Below are 26,407 nucleotides of genomic sequence, written 5' to 3'. Positions count from 1 at the left end.
CCTGGGTTCATGCCATTTTCCTGCCTCTCACACCCGGCTAATTTTTTGTATTTTTAGTAGAGATGGGGTTTCACCATGTTAGCATGTTAGCCAGGAGAGTCTCTATCTCCTGACCTCGTGATCCGCCCGTCTCGGCCTCCCAAAGTGCTGGGATTACAGGCGTGAGCCACCGCGCCCGGCCCGGAAATCTACTTTTTAGTAGTAGACCCCGCCCCCCGCCCAACACACACACATTTAGGACTGTCTCCTGTCCCCCCACTGTGAACATTTTAATGTTATCTGAGCAAGTAACTAATCAATTCCCTATATTTAATGCTAAAATTATTTTAACAGTACACTATGGGATGATAATAATAATGGACTTACAAAACATCACTACTGTTATACTACCACCAAAAGTAACAGGATTAGGTTTCTTTCTGTGTGACCTGATCACAGTAAGAGATCAAAAAATATCATAGCATAGCATGGGGCCCAGGGGAGCAAGGGGCAAGCGCCATTCTCAAAGCCTATTCCTGCTTTATGATTTAAGGATACAAATTGGAACTTTCTAATTCTTCAAAAATTAACATATGCATATGTTTTAAAAATCTACTGATCTGCTTAATAAACTTTAAAAGAACATGAGTATTTAGGGAAAGAAAACCTATCTTTTAAAACAAAAGCAGGCAGTATAGTTTCCTTGTCCTTCCCACTTACACTCAAATGTATGTGTCGAATATTATTTAACTAAATGAACTATAAAGTACTATTTCCCATTTCAATTAAATATCAAAATTAGAATGTTTTTATAGGCATTTTCAGCAATACTTAAAAACTGATGTTAACAGTGACTCATCATACCAAACTAGTAAAATTCTCATTAAAATCTAAAACTTATTTGTTGCCTAGATGACAATTTAGGTATATTTCTACAGTTTTTCTAGAAGACTTAGAATTTTTTGAAGGCAAATAATCCTGATTCACATCAAGTAATGAAAATAAATTATTCCTCTAAACCTCTCAATCTAGATATAAAAATGTGATTGCTTTTTAAAAGTGAAGGCAAATTACTGGTCCAATACTAATTTTTAAATGACTTTAATAACATTTGTATATTTAACAAACCTCGAATGTTAATCTTCCCAATCTTGATTTATTAGAAATAAAGATTATAGGTAACAGAATTTTGAAAAGGGGCTCACAGCTTTGTATGTCCTGAAATCAACTTACATTTTACTATTTTACGCAATATTTTCTTAAACCTAATTTTATAAATAAAATATGTAATTTTCCTAATGTTTAGTCCTTAGTGACGACTATACTGGTGTAGTCTTCATATTTTCAAAGTTGCAGTTAGCAACTGAGAGAACATAAGTAATAAAGCTAGGATTTTTAACCTTTCTAACTTGTGAGACAGGCAGAGAAACAGGAGAAATAAATAATTTACCCAGGTCAACATAAATCACAAATCAGCTCTAATAGACTAACTTTAAGTTACATAATATGTTCAAACTATCAATATTTACCTTTTTAACTGGTCCATAAAATGTGGCATTGAGATCTGCAGAACCCATATGATGCTGGAGTGTGAGCTGTCGACCACTGTGTTTGGCTAAGTAGAACCTTCGGCAAATCAAACCAGGTTTTAGCAAATCAAACAAACTTACACATTTGAAATTACAAACCACAGGATAACATCCCTTAAACATGTATGTGTGTGTGTGTGTGTGTGTGTGTGTGTGTGTGTGTGTGTGTATGGACTTTAAAAGTTTAAGGAAACCTTAGGAATCAAGTTCAGGTGCAACTTTCCACAGGAGAGACCTTGAGAGAGCCCTAAGTAACTCAGCTAGATATTAAATGACAAAGGCAGCACACTAAATAATTTCTACTGTACACTCTGGCCCAACCTACTGCTGCTCAGCCCCTGCTGTTCTTAAGACCACCTTTCTCCACAGTAACCCAATAATCAATTTGTCCTAAGCCAGTAGTAGACATCGACAGTACAAAATACACTCCTATACCACAGTACAAAAAATACTCAATGCACTAATGCTGAACAAAGGGTATTTATAAAATATTCCTCTGAGAAAAGTTTATGTAACTTTTTCTTACATATTAAAATTATAAAGGATAAACTCTCCCTTTGTTTTTGTTGTTCAGAACTGGTACTTTTTCTTGAATTTTTATATTTATGTTTTTTTGTCACTATCCACACTGTATTTTTTCAAAGCCTGAGCCACTCTGTGGTTCTTGCCCCAGTATAACCACCATCCCTTCACTCTTAGAATTCCTTTTCCCTTGTCGTTTTCCCCTTCTACAGTTTGTAAAAAATGAGGACTTTGGGGAGGGAAAAAACCCGACATTTCTGTGAACTCAAGAGACTATAAGCAGTGCCTAAACCAGTGGGATTAGGCAAGTAAAACTAGTTGGACAGCAGATATTTTGTGAACTCTTGCAACAGGGTGTGTCTGCGTGCATGTCTAAAGGGTTATACTGATTCACTATTACAATAAGGATGATGCAGTTGACCAGGGTGAAGCAGGACTGTCCACAGGATTATGTGAATTGTGGTGGTGGAGACAGTATACAAGATTCATGGATTAAACACCTAGCTGCTTTCCCGGAAAATCGTGTATGTTCTAAAAGACAAATCTAGTTTTTATTTTTTTAATTTATGAAGCTACAAGTCAGTAATATGCTAGTGCTTCTGGTTCAAAATGAAAGCAACTGGCTATGGTAATGTAGAGAAGACAGCTGGGATAGCACCAGAATGTTTGAGGCTTTTTAAGTTAAAATCTTAGTTACCTTGCCTTACAAAGATACATGTCAATATGCTGAATACTCAAAGATCCAGGATATGCGCTACTTAAAAATATATTATCTCCTGGATCAGCACCAAAAATATCTTTAGTTTCTGTACAACCTATGTCAAGTTTTTAAGTATAGGCAAGTCGAAATTATTTCTGATGAAAGTCACAAACTCCACAGAAATCATTCAAGAAGATATAGTCAAACAACTTTCAAATACATTTTGACATCAAGGTCAGGCAATTCACCTGGAAGAACATCTTAATGAGTACCAATGAATTTTTTGTAGTAAGATGTTTGATGTCAACCTTTTATTATGGGAATATTTTACATCCCACACAAAGAAGGCACTGGTACTTGGAAACTTAAGACAATTGCTAGAATCATTAAGACTAAGGTGAAGAATTTGTACAGTGCCTTCCACGATTTCAAAGAGGTCGTGACAGACACTTGTCCTCCTGACAATATCAAATGCAGTTTCTTCCCAGTTGTTTTTTCAGATCTGGTTCGAGATTAACAGCTCACGAGCAGATGTTCTAGAGTATCTCTGTTGTCTCTGATTCCAGCAGCAAGACTCAAGGGGGTCAGGAGGCCTTTTGTTTGGTCACTGGTAACTGATCTACACCATGCTGAAGAAATAAAGAAGCCACTCTGGTATTATTCCACTTATAAGCACCTTGCAGGAGTATCTAGCTATCCACAGTCACTGCAAAAACATCTGCCCCTTGCGCAATCAGCTCACAGACAATGTCTAAGTGTCCACCTTAGGCTGCTCGATGAAGGGGGTGATATACTCATCTTCATCCCTAGTGTTCACACGAGTGGTCTTTTCACAAAGTAGTCTCCACACTGGGTAAATCAATTATTTTCAGCAGCCCAAAAAAGATATTTTCTTGGATCTTTTTCTGTTTTTTTCTTGCATATCACTCTTGTTTTTTTCATCTTGCTCCTCTTCCTCATCAAAACTGCTATCTCAGAGCCTCTGAGTACTAGTGGGAATAAGGTATCCACATATTTCCAACAATGCAAATTGGCTGAAGTGTTCAGAAAGTTCAAGGAATTCTCTGGGTCTGGTTTTCCATCATCATTTACTTTCTCTTTTTCCATTTTCACTACTGCTCTAAATAAAAGGCATTTCAAATGCCAGCATATAAACAATCTTTCTAGAGATAAATTATGCCTGCTTTACTTTATTCATCAAGATCCTATAGAGGGGGAAATTGCTGCATGCCAGGATACATGTTCCTTTTGAACATGAGGTAATAAATGGAATACATTCATCCTCAATTATGGATATTAATGTTCGAATTCATTTTAATTTTGAACACTTATTTGTACATAGTAATACAAAGTCTGATTTTGATTTACCTTCTGAATATCTCAAAAGCGTGTCTTGGTGCTGGTGGGATGTTGCACTTTGGTGTGGCTGACTGAGTGGGCCAATATCCTGTCGTGAGCACCCGGACTGTAAGATCAACACCACCTAAAGATACCTATGTAAAACAGAAAGAGATAGTCCCCTCAAAATTAACTAGGATTTGCTTTCTGTTCTGTTAAGACATTGTGTTAGATTTACTGAAGCAGTTAGTTAGCTCCATGTCTAATATCTAATAAAAAACCATTTTCTTTTTTTTTTTTTTTTTTTTTTGAGACGGAGTCTCGCTCGTTGCCCAGGCTACAGTGCAATGGCACGATCTCGGCTCACTACAACCTCTGCCTCCCAGGTTCAAGCGATTCTCCTGCCTCCCGAGTAGCTGGGATTACAGGCATGCCCACCACGCCTGGCTAATTTTGTATTTTTAGTAGAGACGGGGTTTCTCCATGTTGGTCAGGCTGGTCTCGAACTCCTGACCTCAGGTGATCTGCCCGCCTCGGCCTCCCAAAGTGCTGGGAATACAGGCATGAGCCATCACGCCCGGCAAAAAAACAGATTTTCTTAAATGTCAGACCCACCCAGTGTTTCCCGAATTTTAACTGCTATGGCAAATAGTTATAATTATTGCTTATGATGTTAATTTAAAAACACTGACCAAAGAATAGTTTTTGGCACATGAATCAAGTCTTACTGTTATCACTGAGAACAGAAAAGTTTGGGCCTTTTCAAATAAAAAGTCAAGGGGGTCAATTATATCATTTTAGAGAAAATTCTAGCATAATATCCTTCATCTCAGTTTTAAAATATTTTTGCCATCTTAACACATATTTCTAATATTCCAGCAACTATTTCAACTAAAGTAACTAAAACTTTTGTGTTTTAACATGTAGCTCACATTCCAACAACCTCTGCATAGGACCCTATAGACCCAGTGCTACAAAGCAGGTGCTCTACAAATATCTGTACAATGAATAACTACTTCTAAGCTAGTATCACTGTCACAATTATTTTCTTCTTTTAAACAAATTTTTAAGTAAACAACGAAGCACAACAAAAACTCTTAAAGATTAAATATTATCTTTATTATTGATACTCAATGTGTCATAAATCATCATTTCATTTTTATCTTGCCTCAATGATTTAGTAATATAAATTTTTAAGGGCAGGAATCAGAGTTTATGAATATCAAGAAGCATTCTACACTCATATTTCTTCACAAGTATCCACTAAATTATTACTTTAAGGAAACTGGAAATAAAAAACTTAGATGACGCAGAGAAGAGAGGATCATAGAAGAGACTCTTACATGGTATACTGGGGGAAGTGGAGAACTGTTTATACATTTGCAAGTTGGTTAGGGGAAGGGAGGGTAACAAAGTGGTCAGTCCATTCAACCCACATCAATATGCATGGGATCTACCCCAATCATCCCTATAGCTTTCAATGTGTAAGATTAGTGGAAGAAAAAAATTTAAAAACTTACTATAGCAAACGAAAAATACAAGAAAATATATCAATATATTAGATTTAACTACACATTCCTAAACAATCTAAAAAAAAAAAACAAAATCCAGGATAATTGCACTACTCATTTCCTGTCCACCTGAAATTTGTCACGGACTTGCATCCTTCCTCCTCTCAGCTCTTCTCAACTGTAAACACTGATATTTATAAAGCAAATCATACAACTATTTACATTAAAGTCAGAATGTTTTCACAGAAATAAATGGTTATTCTACAGAATTAGGTATTTTCACATATCTGGTTTGTGAGCCTATGAAACCAGTAGAGTGATGATCTCATATTCAGATATCAAAGGAAAGACCCACAAATCTGTTAAACGGTTGTGACGCATTTTAATTATAGAGTGGTACTTGGTGATTTAAAAAATTTAAAAACCGTACTATTTCCTAACTTAAGTTGAAAATCAGAGTAAAAAAATGAAACTAAATTCTGAATTTCATTAAATGCTCACAAAATGCCCATCAGATTCCAAAGCCATAGAAGTTCCAGCTCACCACCTTTGAGGAGTTATACCAAACACATTTATAATACATTAATTTCTATGTTTTTATAGTCTCAGTTCACCTGCTACGCACGCTTAGGATATAAGGCCCATTTAAGCTAAACTGACAGAGGAGAATGACAGTAGTGAGGTATAGGAAGGTCAGGTGACTATCCCAAGATGACACAATCTTGGGGTAAAGTGAAAAGAATAATACTGAAACTTAGTAAACTTGTGTAAGCCCAGTACTCTTTCCACAATTTGTAACAGATTTGTATTATCTTTATTAACAACAGAATAATTCTCTTTATTAAATTGTCAGTGTATTCCTTCAAGTGGGAAGAAGAAACTAAATTTTAAAAGAATAAAAAATTTTAACATGAACATAGAAAAAGAGGTAATGTGAAGGAAAATAATTTAAGTACAGACAAAACACATGTTGTCACTAATGACATTTAAAGAAACAACTGTCATCTGCTAAGTGGATGAAAACGCCCATTACAAAAGACTTTACATGAATATCTAAGTAGATATTAATGCAGAATCTTACACCAGTTGCCTGTAGATGTTGCCTGAATTCATCCATCGTTGTGTTTGAGATGCTCATATCCCTAAACATTCCTTCCAGTTTTGACGTGAACTGACATCCACATTCAGTCTGTGGAGGAAAAACACAAATTTACACAAATAAATGGTAGATTTTTCTGTGAGGAAGTATTGAAAGAAAGAAACTATTTCATGTTATTGCTATCCCTGATAATCTTCTTGTAAATTTTTCCAGTAGTTGCTCTATGCCTGTGGTTAGCAAACTTCAGGATTTTAAAACGCAAATTCTCAGATTCTTTCAGAGAGTCCAACTTACGCCCTGAAAGGTAGGGCCCAGAACTCTGTTTTTAACTAGCATCTCAGGTGATTCAGGTGCAAGTATTCTATGGACCACATTATGCGAAAAAGAACTACATGGCAAAAGCCTCTTTGTTTCCCTTTTACTAATCTTCCCCTCCAGGCCTCCATGAATGTATCCTGACACACCAACAGAAATTCTAGCAAACTATGAACGTCCCTGAACTTGAACAAATGTTAGTGTAGTCTGTGTTCTTCTCCAAAACAATCTACCTTTATTTCTAGAAATAAACACTTAATAATCAACCAAATAATTTCTAATCACATGTTGTCAGTACACAACCATGATAAACATCAGTTAGGTGCACTCTATTCCATCTAAAACATACCTTACCTTTAACTTAGATATCATGTTTTTTTCAGAGTCATCAGAAACACTTTTATTTGTGAGAAGTCTCCTTGCCAAGTGTTGTTTATAATAACGTTCAAATACATCTTTTTCTTGCATAAACCTAAAAAGGACCATTGCTTTATCCAATATTGTTTCTACTTCCTGCTCTGTTAGCTGCAAAATGAAGATGATTTAACAATTACACAATTTTAGTTCTACAAAAGTAGTACTACAGTTCACTTACAGCTTAAAAACAATATTGTTTGAAAACACAGGTATCTGATTGACATACATCAGAAAAAGGGACATGGTTTGATGAGGGTCTCCTACTTCACATAGTAGCATCATTCTTACATTCTCATTTAGTGCATCATGAATGAGGGGTTGGAGTGAATTCTATTCCATAGAGGGCTACCACTGAATTGGAGGCATAAGGTAATATAGCGCTGGGTTAAGGGATGACTGAGAACAGATGAAATGAAATTTTAGTCACAGAGATTATTTTATGAAGGCTTTGCATATGCAGGCAAAAACTTACACAGCCAAAAGATGGAATTTTTCATTTAAGCTCACAGCCTAAATTGTGCAAACACAAGGCAATAATTTGTTATAATCCAAACAGTAAAAAGGCCATTGCCCTTACTTTATTTTTTTATTTCTATTTTGTTTTTTTTTTTTTTTTTTTGAGATGGGAGTTTCACGCCTGTTGCCCAGGCTGGAGTGCAATGGCACCATCTTGGCTCACTGCAAACTCTGCCTCCCGGGTTCAAGCTATTCTCCTGCCTCAGTCTCCTGAGTAGCTGGGATTACAGGCATGCACCACCACGCCCAGCTAATTTTGTATTTTTAGTAGAGACAGGGTTTCTCCATGTTGGTCAGGCTCGTCTCGAACTCCAGACCTCAGGTGATCCGCCTGCCTTGGCCTCCCAAAGTGCTGGGATTACAAGCGTGAATCACTGCGCCCGGCTGCCCTTACTTTTAATAAGGGCAAAAGGATTCTGTGACAGGTTGTATTAATATATTTAGAAAAATGGAAGACTAAATGAATGAGTAAATTAATAGACTTTTCTATTCTGTGCATCCTTAGTGATTCTGTTTCCTTATTGCAGCTACTGCCTGTAAAACCTGTGACAACATGTTGCTTTTCCCTTTGGTGTCACAAATTCCAACACGAAGTCAGGAGAGACCAATTCAGATGTGAGCAAAACATGCTTCAGTTAATTTTCCATGCTGTCGTAAGCTCCCCAGGTTCCAGAGATATCATATATCATAAAGTCTTGAAATTAAGCTACACTAACTATTTTCTGAGATGTACTCTATCTATGCCTTAACATTCTTGGCATCCAATTACTGTTTGACACACAACCTCCAGAACCAGATGAGAGCAAACAACACTCTGTACTACTAGAAAGTTTTCTAGTTCTTTATTTTCAACATGCCTAACTCTCAGTCACAAAAATGACTGTTTAAAACCAACTACAGCTGTGTAGTTGTTCAGGGTTTTTTTTTTTTTTGAGACGGAGTTTCACTATTGTTGTCTAGGCTGGAGTGCAATGGCGCCATCTCGGCTCATTGCAGCCTCAGCCTCCCGAGTACCTGGGATTACAGGCATCCAACACCATGCCCAGCTAATTTTGTATTTTTAGTAGAGACGGGGTTTCACCAAGTTGGTCAGGCTGGTCTCGAACTCCCAAACTCAGGTGATCTGCCCACCTTGGCCTCACAAAGTGCTGGGATTACAGGCATGAGCCACCACACCTGGACGGCTGTTCAGTTTTTTTGAGACAAGGTCTTGCTCTGTTGCCCAGGGTGGAGTGCAGTCGTGCGATCATACCTCACTGCAGCCTTGAATTCTTGAGCTCAAGTGATCCTCTGTCTCAGCCTCTGAGACAACAGGTATATACCACTATGTGCCACTAATTTTTTTCTTTTTTGTAGAGATGGAGTCTCACTATGTTAACAAGGCTAATTTCAAACTCCTGGCCTCAAGATATCCTCCTGTCTTGGCCTCCCCAAATGCTGGGATTACAGGCATGAGCCACCAAGCCCATCCAGTTGCTTGTTTTTGAAGCCAATTACACATTAAGTGAAATGTCTAACTACTTTTGAGCATGTCAAGTATTTCAAACTATTTTTTAATACACCATGGCACACATTTAAGCACAGCAATGGATCATGCTTAATTTTTATCTGTGAAATGTCCTAATTTTACATATAATTTTGTATCTTTAAATAAAATTAAATATTATTTTCAAATGCATTACTACTTACCCCTTTGACTCCCTTTTTCAGCTTATCATCAATAAATAATGAGAGGTATTCAGGAGACCTGGAGTTGAGGTTGAGAAAATACTCAAAGTCACCCGCAATAGTTTGTTTAAAGAGCCGGTCATTGTTGAATGATTCCAGGAGGAAGCGATCGAACCTACTCTTCAGATCCAATAAACCCTTAGAAATAAAAACAAAATTTAGGACACATTATAATAATTTTTCCATAAATAATACACGTATGACCATGTATGTTTATCTTAACTTTGCTGGTAATAAACATGTATATTCATTTTTAAACTTACAGCTTTGATATTATTTAAGCCTATATCTAAGCCTCTATTAAAAATGTCAATGAGAGAGGTATTATAACTTCCATATATGTATTAACACAATGCAAACGAACCAAAGAACCTCCTCACTGCTTCTCATTCTCCTGTCTTCATGGAATGGGTTAGCCAGGGAAAAAATTAGCTTAAAAAATGTACCAAAAAAGCTGATTATATTAAAACACAAAAACACGGCATATAATTTATTCACAGTACTACTTGAAAACAAAACGTTTTCAAACAAAAAATAAACAGTTGTTTATTCCAATATACTACAGTATAGAAACACTAAGGCATACCAAAGAACCTCACATTCGCTATTGAGACTATTTAAACAAGATCTTCATCAGAGAAGTTAAATGAAAAGTAGCAGTTGAATTTTAGCTCCCTGATGTAAATATGCGCACCTTGCAAAATCCTAAAATACTTAGGATAATTACAACTATTAATTTACGACTGGGACGATTAAGTTGAAAATACGTTTTAGCACTTGTCAAATTGCCTTTATTATAAATGTAGAGCATCTTCTGGGTTTACTTACCTGGATATAGTCAACGGGATTCTTTCCTTCTCCTTCTTCAGAAACAAGAGCTTTACCTTGCTCCCTCAAATAGGAACTCATACACTCACACATTGTTTTCAAACCATTTGGCACACGACTAAATAACTTGTACATGCAACCAAGATCTACAAATCAGAAAACACAAATTGGCTACATTAAAGAAAAAAACACGAATCTGTGTTCACGCTATAATACTTAGAGAAGCTTATTTCTCCATTACCCCCATTTACTGACCGCATGACTATTAAAAATATACATGTATCAAAATGAAAACATGAAAAAGTAGGCTAGTTAATGGTTATTACTGTAATTTATAAAACACAACTTTTAGACGAGATGCTTTGAAAGTATCAATTAAATGTCCTAGCAAATTTAAATTTACATGGAAGAAGAGATGCCAAAAACCGTAACAAACAATGTCACAAAAACATGGCAACTGCAGTTTTGAGTTCATAAATACTTTATCCTACATAACTCTAATGCAGACCTAATGACACTACAAAACATCTACAAAAAGGGTCACTAAGTAAGATATAATTGATAGTCCCTGTAATGAGGAAGAAATTTTAAAACCAATTTAAGTCTTGTGGGTATTTCCAAAGGTTTAACTGATAATCATGAAAACAAATCAAATGAACTATACTAAGATTTACTTCATTACACCTCAGGTAAAGTTTTTATGAAATGTATAATATAAACACCACTTCTTAAATATTTTCTTCAGAGCAATCCCTAATGTTTCCCAGGTGGCATCCTAAGCCAGTATCTGTACTTCAAAATTTGGTCTCTCTCACTACACTTTTTAAATTTAGAATGAAAACTCTGGATCCTATCCATTTTTCAATATCATTTTTCACAAGACTAAAATATAGATTTTAAAATACAGTTTTCCCATATGTCTAGTGTTTCTTTATAATAACAACTTACTGGAAGAACACAGTGTCAGAACTTTACAATGATAATTTTAAAAGTTTTACAATCAATAACTTTTTAAAATGGAGTTAGAGTTTCTAGATCACAGGCTGACCAATGTTTTTTCTGTAAAGCATCAGATAATAAATATTTCTAAATGTGAGCCATAGATCTCTGACTTAACTACTCTACTCTGACACTATAGCAAGAAAGGAGCCACAGACAATACATAAATTAATGAGTGTGACTATGTTTCAAATAAAATTTTATGGGTATTGAAAATTTATATAAATTTTCATGTGTAATTAAATACTAGATTTTTTTTTTAAAAAAAAAACCAAACTGGTAGTGCATCAGATTTGGTGGACAGGCCCTAATTTGCCTACCTTGGTCTACAGTTCTAAGAGTAGTTTAGAGCTTAAACTAAAGTTGTATGTATTTTAAAAATATTTCGAAGCAAGTCTGACAAAGTTTTACTAATCTTTATTTCAGTGACTTTCGGCAGCAAATTTATTAGTTTCCATTAATAATCTATGCCCATAGTAACCTACACATGGCAATTTTATAGCTTCTCACATGCTTAGCATAAATTACAACCAAGTTTCCCATGTTTAAAACAGGTATTACAAATGCAACAACAATGTATGGACACATACTACAGTAAACGTGGCACACCAAATACCTCTAACAAAATGTCTATTTCATTCCTTTGTTGTAAGTGTGGCTTAGATATTACACGTTGTGTATTTAGTTGACATAAATTACTACAATTTCATTGTATTTAAATGTCAGGGTAAAGAGAATGTAAAAGAGTAAATGGTAATCTGGCATTCAAAAATTAAGTATCATTATTTCTATATACACTTAATAAAATAGTTAAGATACCAGCTGGGCGCGGTGGCTCATGCCTGTAATCCCAGCATTTTGGGAGGCCGAGACGGGTGGATATGAAGTCAGGAGATGGAGAGCATCCTGGCTAACACGGTGAAACCCCATCTCTACTAAAAATACAAAAAATTAGCCGGGCGTGGTGGCAGGCGCTTGCAGTACCAGCTACTCGGGAGGCTGAGGCAGGAAAATGGCATGAACCCGGGAGGCAGAGCTTGCAATGAGCTGAGATCGCGCCACTGCAGTCCAGCCTGGGTGACAGAGCAAGACTCCATCTCAAAAAAAAAGATACCATTTGAACTTAATTTCATAACGCTATCTGCATCTAATAACAATCCAATTTATCCTCCATTCACAGTGAGAAAACTGTTTTTCGTTTTCTGATTTATGAGAATTTGGCTTCATAATGGTGAAGTTGCCTCTGATATGTTCTCAACAAGAGCAACTTTTTTCCAAGAGCGGGGTCTACCACAATTAAGATCTTTTGCCACTAGGTTTCTAGTGGAAGCTCAGAAAAATTAAAGACAACAGTTCCCCTTTTTTTCTTAAGACAGCATCTCCCTCTGCAACCCAGGCTGGAGTGCAGTGGCATGATCTTGGCTCACTGCAGCCTTGACCTCCCTGGCCGGATTCAAATGATCCTCTCACCTCAACCTCCCAAGTGGCTGGAACTATAGGCATGTGCCATCACGCCCAGCTAATTTTTGTGTTTTTCATAGAGACAGGGTATCACCAATTTGAACTCCTGAGCTCAAGCGATCCACCCACTTCAGCCTCCCAAAAGTACTGAGATTACAGACGTTTGCCACACTGCCCGGACAAAAACAGGATTTTAAAATTTAATTTAGAATCACAGATAGCTACTGTGTTGTTGGAAACCTAAGGTACTAAATAAAGGAGAACTCTGGTGAGTACTATTATGATATTCCTTCATTCACGTTAAGTGCCTGCCATGATAGGCACACCTGACACCTTTTACATATATCTCCACACAAGTTACAGAGATGCTGTAATTCAGGTATGCCCAACAACCTCTCCATCAAACATTTCCTAGCCCCTCATCTCCAGCCCATTTAATCATCCCTCCCTACATGCCCCTAAGGTAGGTAAGAAAGCATTCACTCAATACCTAAACAGTACATTACATAATTTATCAATACTCATTTTGTTTAAGCAGGGCAAATGCTTTGCATGAAGTCCTAGTCTACCAGAGACCATTTAGAGAAGGGTCATCAAATTAGAACCCGTGGGGCAAATAAGCCTGCCACCTATTTATGTACATACAGCTCATGAACTAAGGATGGTTTTCACATTTTTAATCGCTGAGGAAAAACTGTAAAGGATACTATTTAGTGACGCATAAAAATTATATGAAATTTAAGTTTCAGGGCCCATAAATAAAGTCTTATAGAAACACAGGCTTATTCATTTGTTATTGTCTATGACTATTTTCTCACTATGACTGCATGGCTCACAAGCCATTTTATTCAACAAGAACAAAAAAGGCTTGCCAACCCCAGACTTAGACCTTAATTTTAGCAAACACGGCAAACATACTAGATGACTTGTTTTTTTTTTTTTTTTTTTTTGCTTTTACAAAAAAAGGTTTAACAGAATAGTCTTTTAAAAAGGAAGTCTCTCTAGTTTTTTTTTTTTTTTTTTTTTTTAATTATATATCACTTTTCAGGGATTTATCATATATACAAAAATTTAACAATTTTAAAACACAAGGTAAGGATTCCACTAGAGAGAAACGTGGCTCAACTTCCCACCAGCTTTCTTTTTCCCTTCTCTTGTATCCTCCTGCTCTTCATAATTCTCTGTTAAAAAACTTTTTTTCATTCCCTACATAGCTCATGACCCCAAGAGGCAATACATATTTCTTTTACTAAAAAGAAGTGGATAAAATATCGCTCAGATTTCATCTACGAAGCAGGAGAACAAGGGACCATGTTTTTTTATTTTCTAATACCATATCACTGATAAAGGCAAAGTTTTAAATCAAAGCATCAGAAACTAAGAATAGAAGATATGGTTATTGTTCTTTTAACTTGTAATTTCTTCTAGGATACTTGTCACAATTTTTTTTTTACCCCAGGGAAATAAAGATAAATAGCTACAAAAAATAAATGTTAGTTATCTCAATAGTGTTTTCTACTTTTATGCACTCCTCCTTCCTCCTTTTCCATTCTGTAACTTCAGTGTTCCCCAAACCAATCTAATTTATCTAAGTGTATCAATATGGAAGACATAAATATTTTTGCATTTTTGGCACCCTATCACAACTAAATCCCAAAGGAAAGTCTACAAAAATCTAAGGTGGAAATTTAAGATTTTAAGAGAATCACAAAACCCCAAGAGTATGTAGGAATAAAGACAGCCCACATCCTTTGGTATATGACAAGTACAGGAATGAATGAGGAGCTCATTGGGCTCACCAATACTGTTACACTTTTTATCTTCTGGATTAAGAAAAACATAAAATGAGACTTAAAGACAGGAAATGCTCAATTCATTAGAAATATCTAAAATCTTCATTGGTAAGACAGTATCAAGCTTGGAAATCCCACCCAGGTTAACAGCAGAGACAAATTAACAATATACACAACTTCTTGAAAACTGATACCTGCTTTAAATGTAGGAAAGTTTTAAAAATATCAATAAGGCAGAATAAGGATTTAATTATTTTTCAATCGGTAACACTTACCTTCTGTCTTTCCATTTTTCAACATATGTACTAGCCCAGAATTCTCCATTTCTACTATAGTCTTCATGTGCTTGGAAATGAGTTCCCTCTCTACTACCTTCACAATTGGTTCTTCCGTTGATTTGTCAAGGCAGTGCATCACTCGTTCTATCTCTTCATTAATTCTAGCTTCTACTTTCTTTATATATACTGAAGCACTATTTTCTGCTAAAAATTTCTGGCTTTCCATCTGCAATTTAAAAATGTAATTTTTTTAATATAGAAGAAAAAGGTGTTTTTGCTCTTAGCTGGGGTTTCTATAGTGTTTATAATAAATCAACCTAAGTAAAATAAGTACTAATAGGATTTTGTGTAATCTCTCATTACAAAGATTGATATAGTCTGAATTATATCCTTTAAAGCCTTTGGTGTTTACATAATACTAAATTAAAACATTACCTGTAAACAATGTTTTTCAAACTGTGCCAATGCACTCCAAAAAACAGCCAAAAAAGTAAATATATATGCCAGCGAGGGTCAAAAATATAGAAGCATCTGACTCCAAGATAGAGTGGGATGTTCTTTTTTGATTTGTCTGAATGCAAAATTATAACCAGAAAGATTCATCATGTTTATCATACGCTTTGCTGGCATACTGCTGGTTACTAAAGTCTTCCTGCCATCCCACTCCCAGTCTCAACGGAGTAAACATATACACTAACGTTTGAGAAAAAGAGTTTTTAAATAACTAATAATCTTTTTATTTATTTATTTATTTATTTTGAGGTGGAGGAGTCTTGCTCTGCCACCCAGGCTTGAGTGCAGTGGCGCGATCTCAGCTCACTGCAAGCTCCGCCTCGGCATTCTTCGGCCTTAGCCTCCCGAGTAGCTGGGACTACAGGTGCCTGCCACCACGCCCCGCTAATTTTTTGTATTTTTAGTAGAGATGGGGTTTCACCGTGTTAGCCAGGATGGTCTTGATCTCCTGACATTGTGATCTGCCCGCCTCGGCCTCCCAAAGTGCTGGGATTACAGGCGTGAGCCACCACGCCCGGCCAACATTTTAGCTTCTTACTAATACATCTGTTTTGGCAACACTACAAAATTCCTACTGTTATGGAATGTTATGTTATGCTACGTTATGTTATGCTCAGATAGTTATGGTATTCAGGAAAAATGCCTGGTTACAGTTACCTTATAAATACTATCTTATGCTTACTGGTACTCAGTTATTATTATCATCATTTCATTACAAATTAGTACCAGTTTAGCTTTACTTTTAGCAATTTAGTTGGTTTGGACCACTGTTGCAAATTTCTATCAATAGTACTCACTGGCCTGTAACCTTTTAATCAACAACCTTTAAGGCAAATATGCACTACAGAATCATTCATATCCTTATGTGTGTTTTACTAGTAATTTAAGTGACTAAAAGCCTGCAGATGAGACTTTGTTGGTGATGTACTGCTGTGAATTTATGGTACTTAAATAATTCATAATATTAGATATAGTAAAATGTTAAGGATATTTCTAAGTTTACAGTTTTATAACATACAGTTGACCCTTGAACAACACAAGTTTGAACTGCACAGGTCCATGAAGTGGATTTTCTTCCTCCCCTGACACCTCTGAGACAGCAAGACCAAGCCTATCGTCTTACTATTCCTCAGCCTACTCAATGTGAAGACAAGGATGAAGACCTTGATGATCCACTTCCACTTAGTGAACAGTAAATTATAGTTTATCTTCTGTATAATGGTCTTAATAACACTTCCTTTTCTCTAGCTTACTTTTTTGTAAGAATCCAATATGCAATACATATATAAAATATATGCTAATCAACTGTTTATGTTATGTGTAAGGTTTTCATTCAACAGCACACTATTAGTTAAGTTTTTGGGGAGTCAAAAGTGTTATGTGGACTTTCGACCACACAGCAGGGTCAGCGTCCTTATGCCCCACACTGTTCAAGGATTATCTCTGTAATTTTAAAAACCATGTGTGTAAGTTCAAGCTCTCCAATTTGTTATCGATGAGTTGCTTAAGTGGAATGGTCAGAATGTGAGGTAGGTGTGCTGATGGGCATTTTTTGCATACGCCCCTCCCTCAATGGGCCGCAGTCAAAAAAGGTCAAAATAGTTCAATTAGTAACTAAATAACATTAAGAACATCTTAAAAGATTATTAACATTTTCACAGATTACCTGAAAAAATTCTGCAGACATTTCCAAAAAAGGAGCCTCAAAATCTTCTTCATAGACTGATCTTCCTTCGAGACCTAAAATCATTAACATCTGGCAAGCATTTCTTATTGCGCCTCTGTTGAAAAAAGTTGTATCACTTGATAATTAAATTACATTAAAAATTCACATAAAAATTACAAAAGTAGTAGGTAAAAGTATCTTCAGGACATTTAACTTCTATTGAAGTGACCAATCTCCCACAGGCCACTCATGTAAAACAAAAGGATTTAGCCTAATTTTAAGTTGGAAAGCATATCTTGACTGCACGGCTATTTATCTCAAGGTGTTCTTACTCTGTTACAACAAAATTTTTAAAGAAAACTAAAATGTCTAAATATTTCTATGTATTTGAAAACATAGAGAGGTTGTTCATCCAGAAGGAAGGAGGGAGACAGGCATATTAAGCTGTACTGCCAGACATGGGTCCAATATATAGCTACTCCTGGGCAATATAACTTTTTGCACTAAATGGATTTTGGACAATCCTGATCAAGCACCAAAGCTGAAATAAAAAGAACTTTACACGTTTTCATCTAACAGCTCTTCTGAAAACAGATAAAGAGAAAAAAAAAATCTTGTATTTCAAGCCATTCTAGCTGCAGCATCACCAAAATGACACTGCCATCATTGTTATGAAGGGGGAGGAACTCTGATTTAAAAGGGGCACAGCAGTTCTTAGTCATTTTAGGCTATGTTCGACAGTTTTCTTCAAAAATGTTAGGAATGATGGAAAGACAAAAGCCCTTAAAGAAAAAGATCAATAAAAAAAAATAAAAGTTATTATACAGAAAAAAAGAAACAAAATGCTGGCATGAAAAATAAATGAAAAGCCAAAAGTGATGACTAGCTGAAAAGCATATTAAATAAAAGTTTAGGATAGTCTCTTCTAAAAATATAAAAGATGTGTGCTTTCAAATTAAATTCTAGGTAACTGTTAACTCTGATACAAAGTTTCTGAGGATTTTCCCAATGTGCTGAACATTCAAACTTTTATTTATTTTAATAAAACTAAGACAGAGAATTGTTCTCAAAATATAATCACTAAAACCAAAACCACCAGAGTAAAGAGAAATTTTACCTGTCTACAACTTCTCCTTTCCGCTCTCTTGCAATCATATCCAACAGAGTTTGCCGTAGATGATCCCTAATACACCCATAACGTACAACTTGATCTCGAAAAATAATTAATCCCAAATTGTAGACATTCTCCACATTATTTTGTTGTACATATACACGGTCCTACAGTTAAAGTCATATAAATATGAGTACAATTCTTGTGAACATAATAATTATTGTGTGCTACAATAACAAATAAAGGAAATAAAACTCCAAAAGCAATCATTTTTCAGGTGAGAAACATTTCAAACGATCTTAAGTAATGTGGAACTTTCTAGCACCTCTCAAGTTATATAAAGTTAAGTTTTTACAACTGACAATGTATAAATGATGGCCCATTTACCTTAAGAAAAAGGGGACAAAGGAAGCATCACAGTCAGAAACAAAAAAGCAAGTAAAAAAGGTAAACAGGCAGCACACTTTCTCCCCAAAGCCACAGCATATTCAAACAAGGTTCATTCTTTTTTTTTTTTTTTTTTTTTTTTTTTTTTTTTGAGATGGAGTCTCACGCTGTTGCCCAGGCTGGAGTGCAGTGGCGCGATCTCGGCTCACTGCAAGCTCCGCCTCCTGGGTTCACGCCATTCTCCTGCCTCAGCCTCCTGAGTAGCTGGGACTACAGGCGCCCGCCACCGTGCCCGGCTAATTTTTTGTATTTTTAGTAGAGACGGGGTTTCACTGTGGTCTCGATCTCCTGACCTTGTGATCCGCCCGCCTCGGCCTCCCAAAGTGCTGGGATTACAGGCTTGAGCCACCGCGCCCGGCCCAACAAGGTTCATTCTTAAATACTGTACTTGAAGAACATACTCTTGGAAGTAAAATTGAGAGCTGAATAAAGTACGGATTTATACAACTTAGACTGTTACTGATAAATATTAAAAGGCTCTAATGCATATAATAGAGCAGCATTAAGTATTACATAATTAAAACACCTCTACTTACTTGCACTTCAAACAGATTACACTTTCAAGTTCTTACCAACATGATTATAGATATCTCAGTTAATAGAGCACAGATAACCCAGAAGTGTTGGTTATAAAAGTTCGGTCTTGTGCATTCCCTGAAAATCCATATTGATAGCAAAACACACTGAAATAAAACTACTGTTTAATTCCCTTCTCATCTCAACAAGGATCTCTCTGGGCTTTTGTGGGTCTGTAAGTCTTCTAAAATTATTAAGTTATTACATGTTTGTTCACGCTTAAGTACTTTGGAAAGAAAGCCCATAACTTTCACCAGATTCTTGAACATGCATCTATAGGTTATAGCTAATGATAAGGTGAACATGAAGAGAGCTCTACCATATTAACAATGTAACCAGAATATTATTAATCAGCTTTCCAAACTTCTTTTTTTTTTTTTGAGATGGAGTCTCATTCACTCTGCTGTCTGGGCTGGAGTGTAATGGTGCCATCTTGGCTCACTGCAACCTCTTCCTCCCGGGTTCAAGCAATTCTCCTGCCTCAGCCTTCTGAGTAGTTGACATTACAGACATATACCACCATGCCTGGCTAATTTATTTTTTTGTGGAGTCGGGGTTTCACCAGTTGGCCAGGCAGGTCTTGAGAGTCCTGACCTCAAGCGATCTGCCCACCTTGGCCTCCCAAAGTGCTGGGATTACAGGCGTGAGCCACCATGCCCGGCCCCAAACAATTTTAATTAAATTCTCTACATGCAGTCCTTGCTTCCTATGACATCATTCCTCCAACCTTCTCCTTTCGTTCATCTTGTATGATGGTATACACCTAATAACAAGGAAAGCTATTTTTTATATTATCTTCTTTAGTGCTCACATTTCTACATTCTATATAATCTCAGCACGAGCTCACAGTTTTCAAATCTTAACATCAGTTTTCATGAGTTCAAAATTTTCATTGATGACTTCGAAGTTTTTGGACTTCACACTTCCATCCTCCAGATCTTAAATTCAAAGTTTCCCTCTGACCACATCCCTCTTTTTTTTTTTTTTTCCGGATACGGGGTCTCGCTCTGCCACCAGGCTGGAGTGCAGTGGTGCGACCTTGGCTCACTGCGACCTCCACCTCCTGTTTTAAGCAATCCTCCTGCCTGAGCCTCCTGAGTACGTAGGACTACAGGTGCCTGCCACCACGCCCAGCTAATTTTTGTATGTAGACACAGGGTTTCACCAGGTTGGCCAGGATGGTTTTGATCTCTTGACCTTGTAATCCGCCCACCTTGGCCTCCCAAACTGCTGGGATTACAGGCATAAGCCAGCGAGCCCAGCCTCCTTCCTTTCTTTTGATGGCTACTATTCTTTTTTTAGTACTCTGTTGCCAGCCTGGAGTGCAGTGGTGTGTTCTCAGCTCACTGCAATCTCTGCCTCCCAGGTTTAAGCGATTCTCCTGCCTCAGTCTCCCAAGTAGCTGAGATTACAGGCACCCGCCACCATGCCCTGCTAATTTTTGTATTTTTAGTAGAGATGAGGTTTCACCATGTTGGCCAGGATGGTCTCGATCTCCTGACCTCGTGATCCATCACCTGTAAACCTCCTCTTTCATCTCATAAGACCTCCAGGCCCAACCTTTCCCTACTGTCATGGTAATTGTGTTTTACTTCTCAGCACAGAATATGTACATAATAAAAACTAGCATAAATAATTCAAAAAGCAACAAGAATCCCTTTTATTATAAAAATAATCACTATTACTGCTTAAATTATTTTACAAATTTGATTTTTCTAAGTTCTACATATAAGTATATATTGTACAGAAAAGCACCAGAGACAGGAGAATACCTTTTAACCAATGTGATCAAAACCACTATCTGAATGGTTAAAGACAGCTAGTAAAAACAGTAAAACTATTATAACATATACAAACACTTGCATCTTAAACATTTTAATTTAAAAATATAAACGTTCATTCAGACATCAGGACTTTCTCTGAAAAATAAGTCCTGTGACTGAAGTTCAAGATTGTATACGTACAGGCCAGGTGGGGTGGCTAACGCCTGTAATCCCAGCACTCTGGGAGGCTGAAGCACTGGGATTACTTGAAGTCAGGAGTTTGAGACTAGCCTGGCCAATATGGTAAAACTATGTCTCTACTAAAAATACCAAAAGCTGGACGTGGTGGTGCGCGCCTGTAGTCCCAGCTACTCGGGAGGCTGAGGCAGGAGAATCAGTTCAACACAGCAGGAGGAGGCTGCAGTAAGCCGAGACTGTGCCACTGTACTCCAGCCTGGGTGACAGAGCAAGACCCCATTTTGAAGATAAAATAAAATAAAATAAAATAAATAAATAGTGTGCTTATAAACACTCACACATAATACATTGTATAGCACTCCTAGTTCAGTTTCATTAAGGTGAAGCATGAACTAGAGGCATTTATGAAGTAATCTCAATGTAAAATCCTTCTAGAGTTACTGTTTTCACTCCAATGTCTTAAATTACCTACATTTAATTCAAACCAGTATGTAGCCATTTGCTTTTATGAAGTCTTTACAAAGCATTCAACCTAGCTTGCCAAAGTTTTATTTTTTCACAAGATTTTATCAATTTACACAATATTAAATTATATATTAATAGTAAGAAGTACAATTCAAATACACAGGTTTGAAAAATACCACACAACTTCAATAAGCACAAAGTTAAACTGGTAAGTGAAGAATATGGAAGATTATACTGGAAAAGTAGCCTAACAGTAGTAAGAGAACCCTTCATCAGGATTTGCAGCTAGAATAGAAAGTACTGCAATTCTGACAATTCCTTTGTTCACTCCTGCTTTCAGTCTCTATAAATTTCCTTTTCTGGTCATTTCATAGAATTATCCTGTAATACGTAATCTTTCGTGTCTGATTTCCTTCACTAAGCATAAAGTTTATAAGGCTTATTAATGTTGTAACATATAACAGTATTTCCTTCTTTTTAGGGCTAAACAGCACTCCACTGCATGGACATACTACATTTTGCTTATCTATCAGCTGACGGATATTTTGGGTTATTTCCATTTTTTGTCTATTATGATTAATGTGGCTATAAATATTTGGGTACAATATTTTTGTGGACATATGCTTTCATTTTTCTCGGGTGGATTCTAAGAGAGGAATTACTGGACTGTATGGAAATTATCAAACTTTTCTAAAGGTGATCTAACAGTTATGGTAAATTTTTTAATACAAAACCTCTAATAATAATAACATTTGATGTGAAGTTAGGAATTCTTTATATGATCCTGGCTCTATTGTTAACTGGCTATGTGACCTTAAGTAAGTCACTTATTCATTGTGGCCCTCAGTAAAACAAAGTGCTGGTAAAGATACTCTCTAAAACATTAATATATTTCCTATGAAGCTTAATCCTCTCACCAAAAAATAACATACATGCAGGATCAAATACAAATACACTTCACTACTTCTTCCCTTTCTATTTGTTATCGGTCTCCCATGGCTTGGATTTCCCCCGTCCCAACTTTAAGCGCAGTGATGGTATCACTACTAAAGGAGGTAAATCTATTACCTGATGGCCTATTATGTCTGCTATCTTAAGCCCTCTGGCAAAAAGGCAGAAAGACACCAGTCACAACTGATAAATTCTTCAGGTATGCTGTGTATAGAGGAAAATGATGCTTCAGTAAAGGAAGCCAAGGCATGAGATGAGAACACATACAGTTTTGTGCACTCCAATCCAAAAATCTGAAATCTAAAATTCTCCAAACTCTGAAACTCTGAGCATCAACATGATGCCACAAGTAAATTCCACAACTGACCTCATGCATCAGGTTGCGGCCAAAACTTTATTTCATGTACAAATTACTTAAAATATTGTATAAAATTACGTTTGGGCTATGTATATAAGGTGTATACAAAACAGAAATGATTTTTATGTTTAGCACATGGGTTCCATCCCTACAATCTCTCATGTATATGCAAATATTCCAAAATCCCCCAAAAATGAGAAATCTGAAAACACTTATGGTCACAAGCATTTTGGATATGAGATAAAATCAACCTGAAGCTGGAAGGTGCAGGCAGAACATACAATGTTTAAAGCCATAGGATACCGTGGTATAAGAGCTAAGCCTTTGTCTTTCAACTTGAGACAGTCAAGATGTGTGTGATTATAATTAAATGACACATAATATTAAGAAAAACTTGATAACTCTAAAATTTCATTATAGATAACAAAGAGCTAATAAATGGAGAAGAAACACAGAAACTTAAGTCTGGCTCTATAAAACTATTAATAGTAATACTAAATAACCATTTATATTAAATGTCTGACACATATGATTAATTACCATCAAGTACAATTAAGGGTACAGATGCGTAACCCTTGAGTATTTATGTGTGCATATGTTAAACAGAAATGTAGACATATATTCACAGTAAACTTGTGATATGCACATGATATGATTCTAGTATCATTTAAATTCTTGTGAGGTTTTAATTTTTATGTGTCTATTTTTAAAGATTTTTTAAAAGCCCCAGCTCCGGTTAACCTCTAGCAATCTCAAAGTATGAAAAAGATTTTAAAAATCATTCCAAAAGAGAAAAAAAAAAATCAAAGACTGACTTTAAAGTGTCTTAACCCCACGATCTGACCAAAATGTAGTATGAGTTTGACATTAGTCCTTATCTACTAAAGAGAGCTTAGCAGAGATAGAAAGTTGGTGGCTGCTTCTATCTGCCTTTTTAAAGCCAAAACAGGCATTTTAAATATAAAATGTTCTGAAAAACATGTCTGAAAGCCTAATGTGAGTCAAGCATTATATTTATATAAAGAGATGTGAGTTTCATCACCACAGAGATAAATCACATTTTAAATCTCTATTTACAGTTCTCTCTCAAGAGTTGCTATTCCTTGCCCAAGCAGGCCTACAATGAGCAAAAACTTTCACAAGCTAGACAGGAGCCAATGGTGGGGACACATCTCATGACCCCTTTTTCACAGCTGGTTCTGCATCGGACTTCATCCATACAGTAAGCTTGATAAACCAACTTCATTTGTAACATAAGCACTTCATTTGTAACATCTCTCTCACAATGCTATTCCACTCATTTCCACTTCTAGTTCTGAAAATAAATAGCTTTTAAGACCAACTTCCCTGCCAAGAACTATAAAGGCTGGATAAAAAATACAAAAGCACCACCTGTTTTAAAACATCAACTAGGACAGGCAGGTCTCCAGGAGCTGGAGTGGAGAGAAATGGAGTCTTTCTAAGCCACAAGAAAAGGAAAGCTCAACCAGGTGACCTCCATGGAAAACTCCTGCAAATGCTTACTCAAGACCTAGGACTCTTTGCGTGCCCAGAAGACACGAGGACACCAACAAACAAAATGCTTGGCCCTACAAGACCACAGATATTACTACTTCCACCATCTTGGCAAAGATGTGCCTTTTCCTCTTCACCTTACCAACATACCTAAATAGTTAAATGATGTATAAGAAATCAAATTCAACACATAAAAGTATGCTCAAAGGTGTCAAGACACAAGATGCAAAAACACAGTTCCTTTTGAAGCTAAACCTACACAAAGTCAATGGGTGTCTCTTCAAGTGCGCTAAATAGCTTCATTACTCAGGGAATGGCATTACCAACAAATCAAAATAAAAGTTAAAATAAAAACAAAGTTGAAAATGAAGTCCAAAAAACAATTTAACTCTTATTACTCTTAATTTACCCGCAAAAAAAGTTTAGTAAATATTTTTCACAGTCATTATGTTACAGAAAAGCAAGCTAGGATAAATGGGTTCTGGGCAAAATTAATGGTACACCCAAGGAAAGAAACAACTTAAAAATTGTTATTTTATCATTCCTATCGTAATGTTTCATTTGTAACTATGAGTAAACAGGTGTTCAAGAAGCAAATTCTAAAACTAACCTTTAGATCACATTCAACTCTGAAAGTTTAGTATAAATACAAGAGTCCTCTGGTTCTATTACAAAGTTTAACGGAGCTTTTAATAACATGTTTGCTTAAAGTCCAGTAGTTTAGTACTTTTTTTTTTTTTTTTTTTTTGAGACGGAGTCTCGCTCTGTTGCCCAGGCTGGAGTGCAGTAGCACGATCTTGGCTCACTGCAACTCCGCCTCCTGGGTTCAAGTGATCCTCCTGCCTCAGCCCCGCTAGTAGCTGGGATTACAGGCATGTGCCACCATGCCCGGCTAATTTTTGTATTTTCAGTAGAGACGGGGTTTCACCATGTTGGCCAGGCTGGTCTCGAACTCCTGACCTCATGTGATCCACCCGCCTCGGCCTCTCAAAGTAGTTCAGTACTTTTAATACTACTACTAATAGACCAAGGATGGTTATTTGTTAGTACTCATTCACATATACTCTGCCTGGTCCCACATACGGCCAGTAGTAGCTATTTATTTAGGGGGGGAAAAAAAGAGTTAAACATGTGTGAATTGCTGTGAAAGTTGGTTTTTTAAGTTAACTGTCAAGCTGCTTAATCAAACTCTTAAACAGTTCTTCTTTCAGTTTCTTATTCTCATACTAAGAACATCTGTAACTGTTTTTGTCTACTACTGTGAAAGAGGACAGGAAAAGACAAATGTAAACAGGGTTAAAAAATCTTTATAAATATTAAATACTTATTCTGCTAGTAAGCTAGAGATAAACCCTGAAAAGTTAAACTCATATTTAAAATTAAAAAAAAAAAAAAAAAAAAGAGGCAAATAACTATAGCAAGTCTATCAGAACATGTTAGAACCTGCCTTACCAAATGCAATCACTAGGGTAATCCTCTATTAACAAGTAATAAAACATTTTCAAATAGAGTTCACTTTCAAATAATGAAATAAATACAGATTTAAAAAGGTTTAACACAATGAAGACAGAAATAGAAAAATTTTAAATGAGCAGAAAAGTAGCAAAAAGTTTCTACTGCAGAATCATAGTAGGGGGGAAAAAAGTCTAATTATAATTAGATCCAAGTTTAAAGAACTGTGTCAACACTTTCCGCGATGCCAGTAACTGACCACATTTCTAAAACAGCACCAGTAACTTATGAATTAGTAAATTGTACAGACAGATTAACA

General features: G+C 36.2%; 1 protein-coding gene across 3 annotated transcripts in view; it reads right to left on the bottom strand.

The window, feature by feature from the left end:
- The window catches only part of CUL3 (cullin 3), a 112,838-nt gene that overhangs the window by 22,679 nt on the left and 63,752 nt on the right, over positions 1 to 26,407 (bottom strand). For all 3 annotated transcript variants that reach the window (XM_050752149.1, XM_050752150.1, XM_050752151.1), the window contains 9 exons: positions 18,370 to 18,530; positions 17,253 to 17,367; positions 15,071 to 15,299; positions 10,543 to 10,688; positions 9,676 to 9,852; positions 7,408 to 7,578; positions 6,721 to 6,828; positions 4,159 to 4,283; positions 1,509 to 1,605 (listed from right to left, as the gene is read on the bottom strand). In XM_050752149.1, the coding sequence (XP_050608106.1) occupies positions 1,509 to 1,605; positions 4,159 to 4,283; positions 6,721 to 6,828; positions 7,408 to 7,578; positions 9,676 to 9,852; positions 10,543 to 10,688; positions 15,071 to 15,299; positions 17,253 to 17,367; positions 18,370 to 18,530 (1,329 nt within the window). The remainder of the gene's footprint in view (positions 1 to 1,508; positions 1,606 to 4,158; positions 4,284 to 6,720; positions 6,829 to 7,407; positions 7,579 to 9,675; positions 9,853 to 10,542; positions 10,689 to 15,070; positions 15,300 to 17,252; positions 17,368 to 18,369; positions 18,531 to 26,407) is intronic.

The sequence above is a fragment of the Macaca thibetana genome, chromosome 12 (assembly GCF_024542745.1).
Source record: "Macaca thibetana thibetana isolate TM-01 chromosome 12, ASM2454274v1, whole genome shotgun sequence".
Taxonomy (NCBI): Eukaryota; Metazoa; Chordata; class Mammalia; order Primates; family Cercopithecidae; genus Macaca; species Macaca thibetana.
This window is presented reverse-complemented; position numbering and strand designations above follow the sequence as displayed.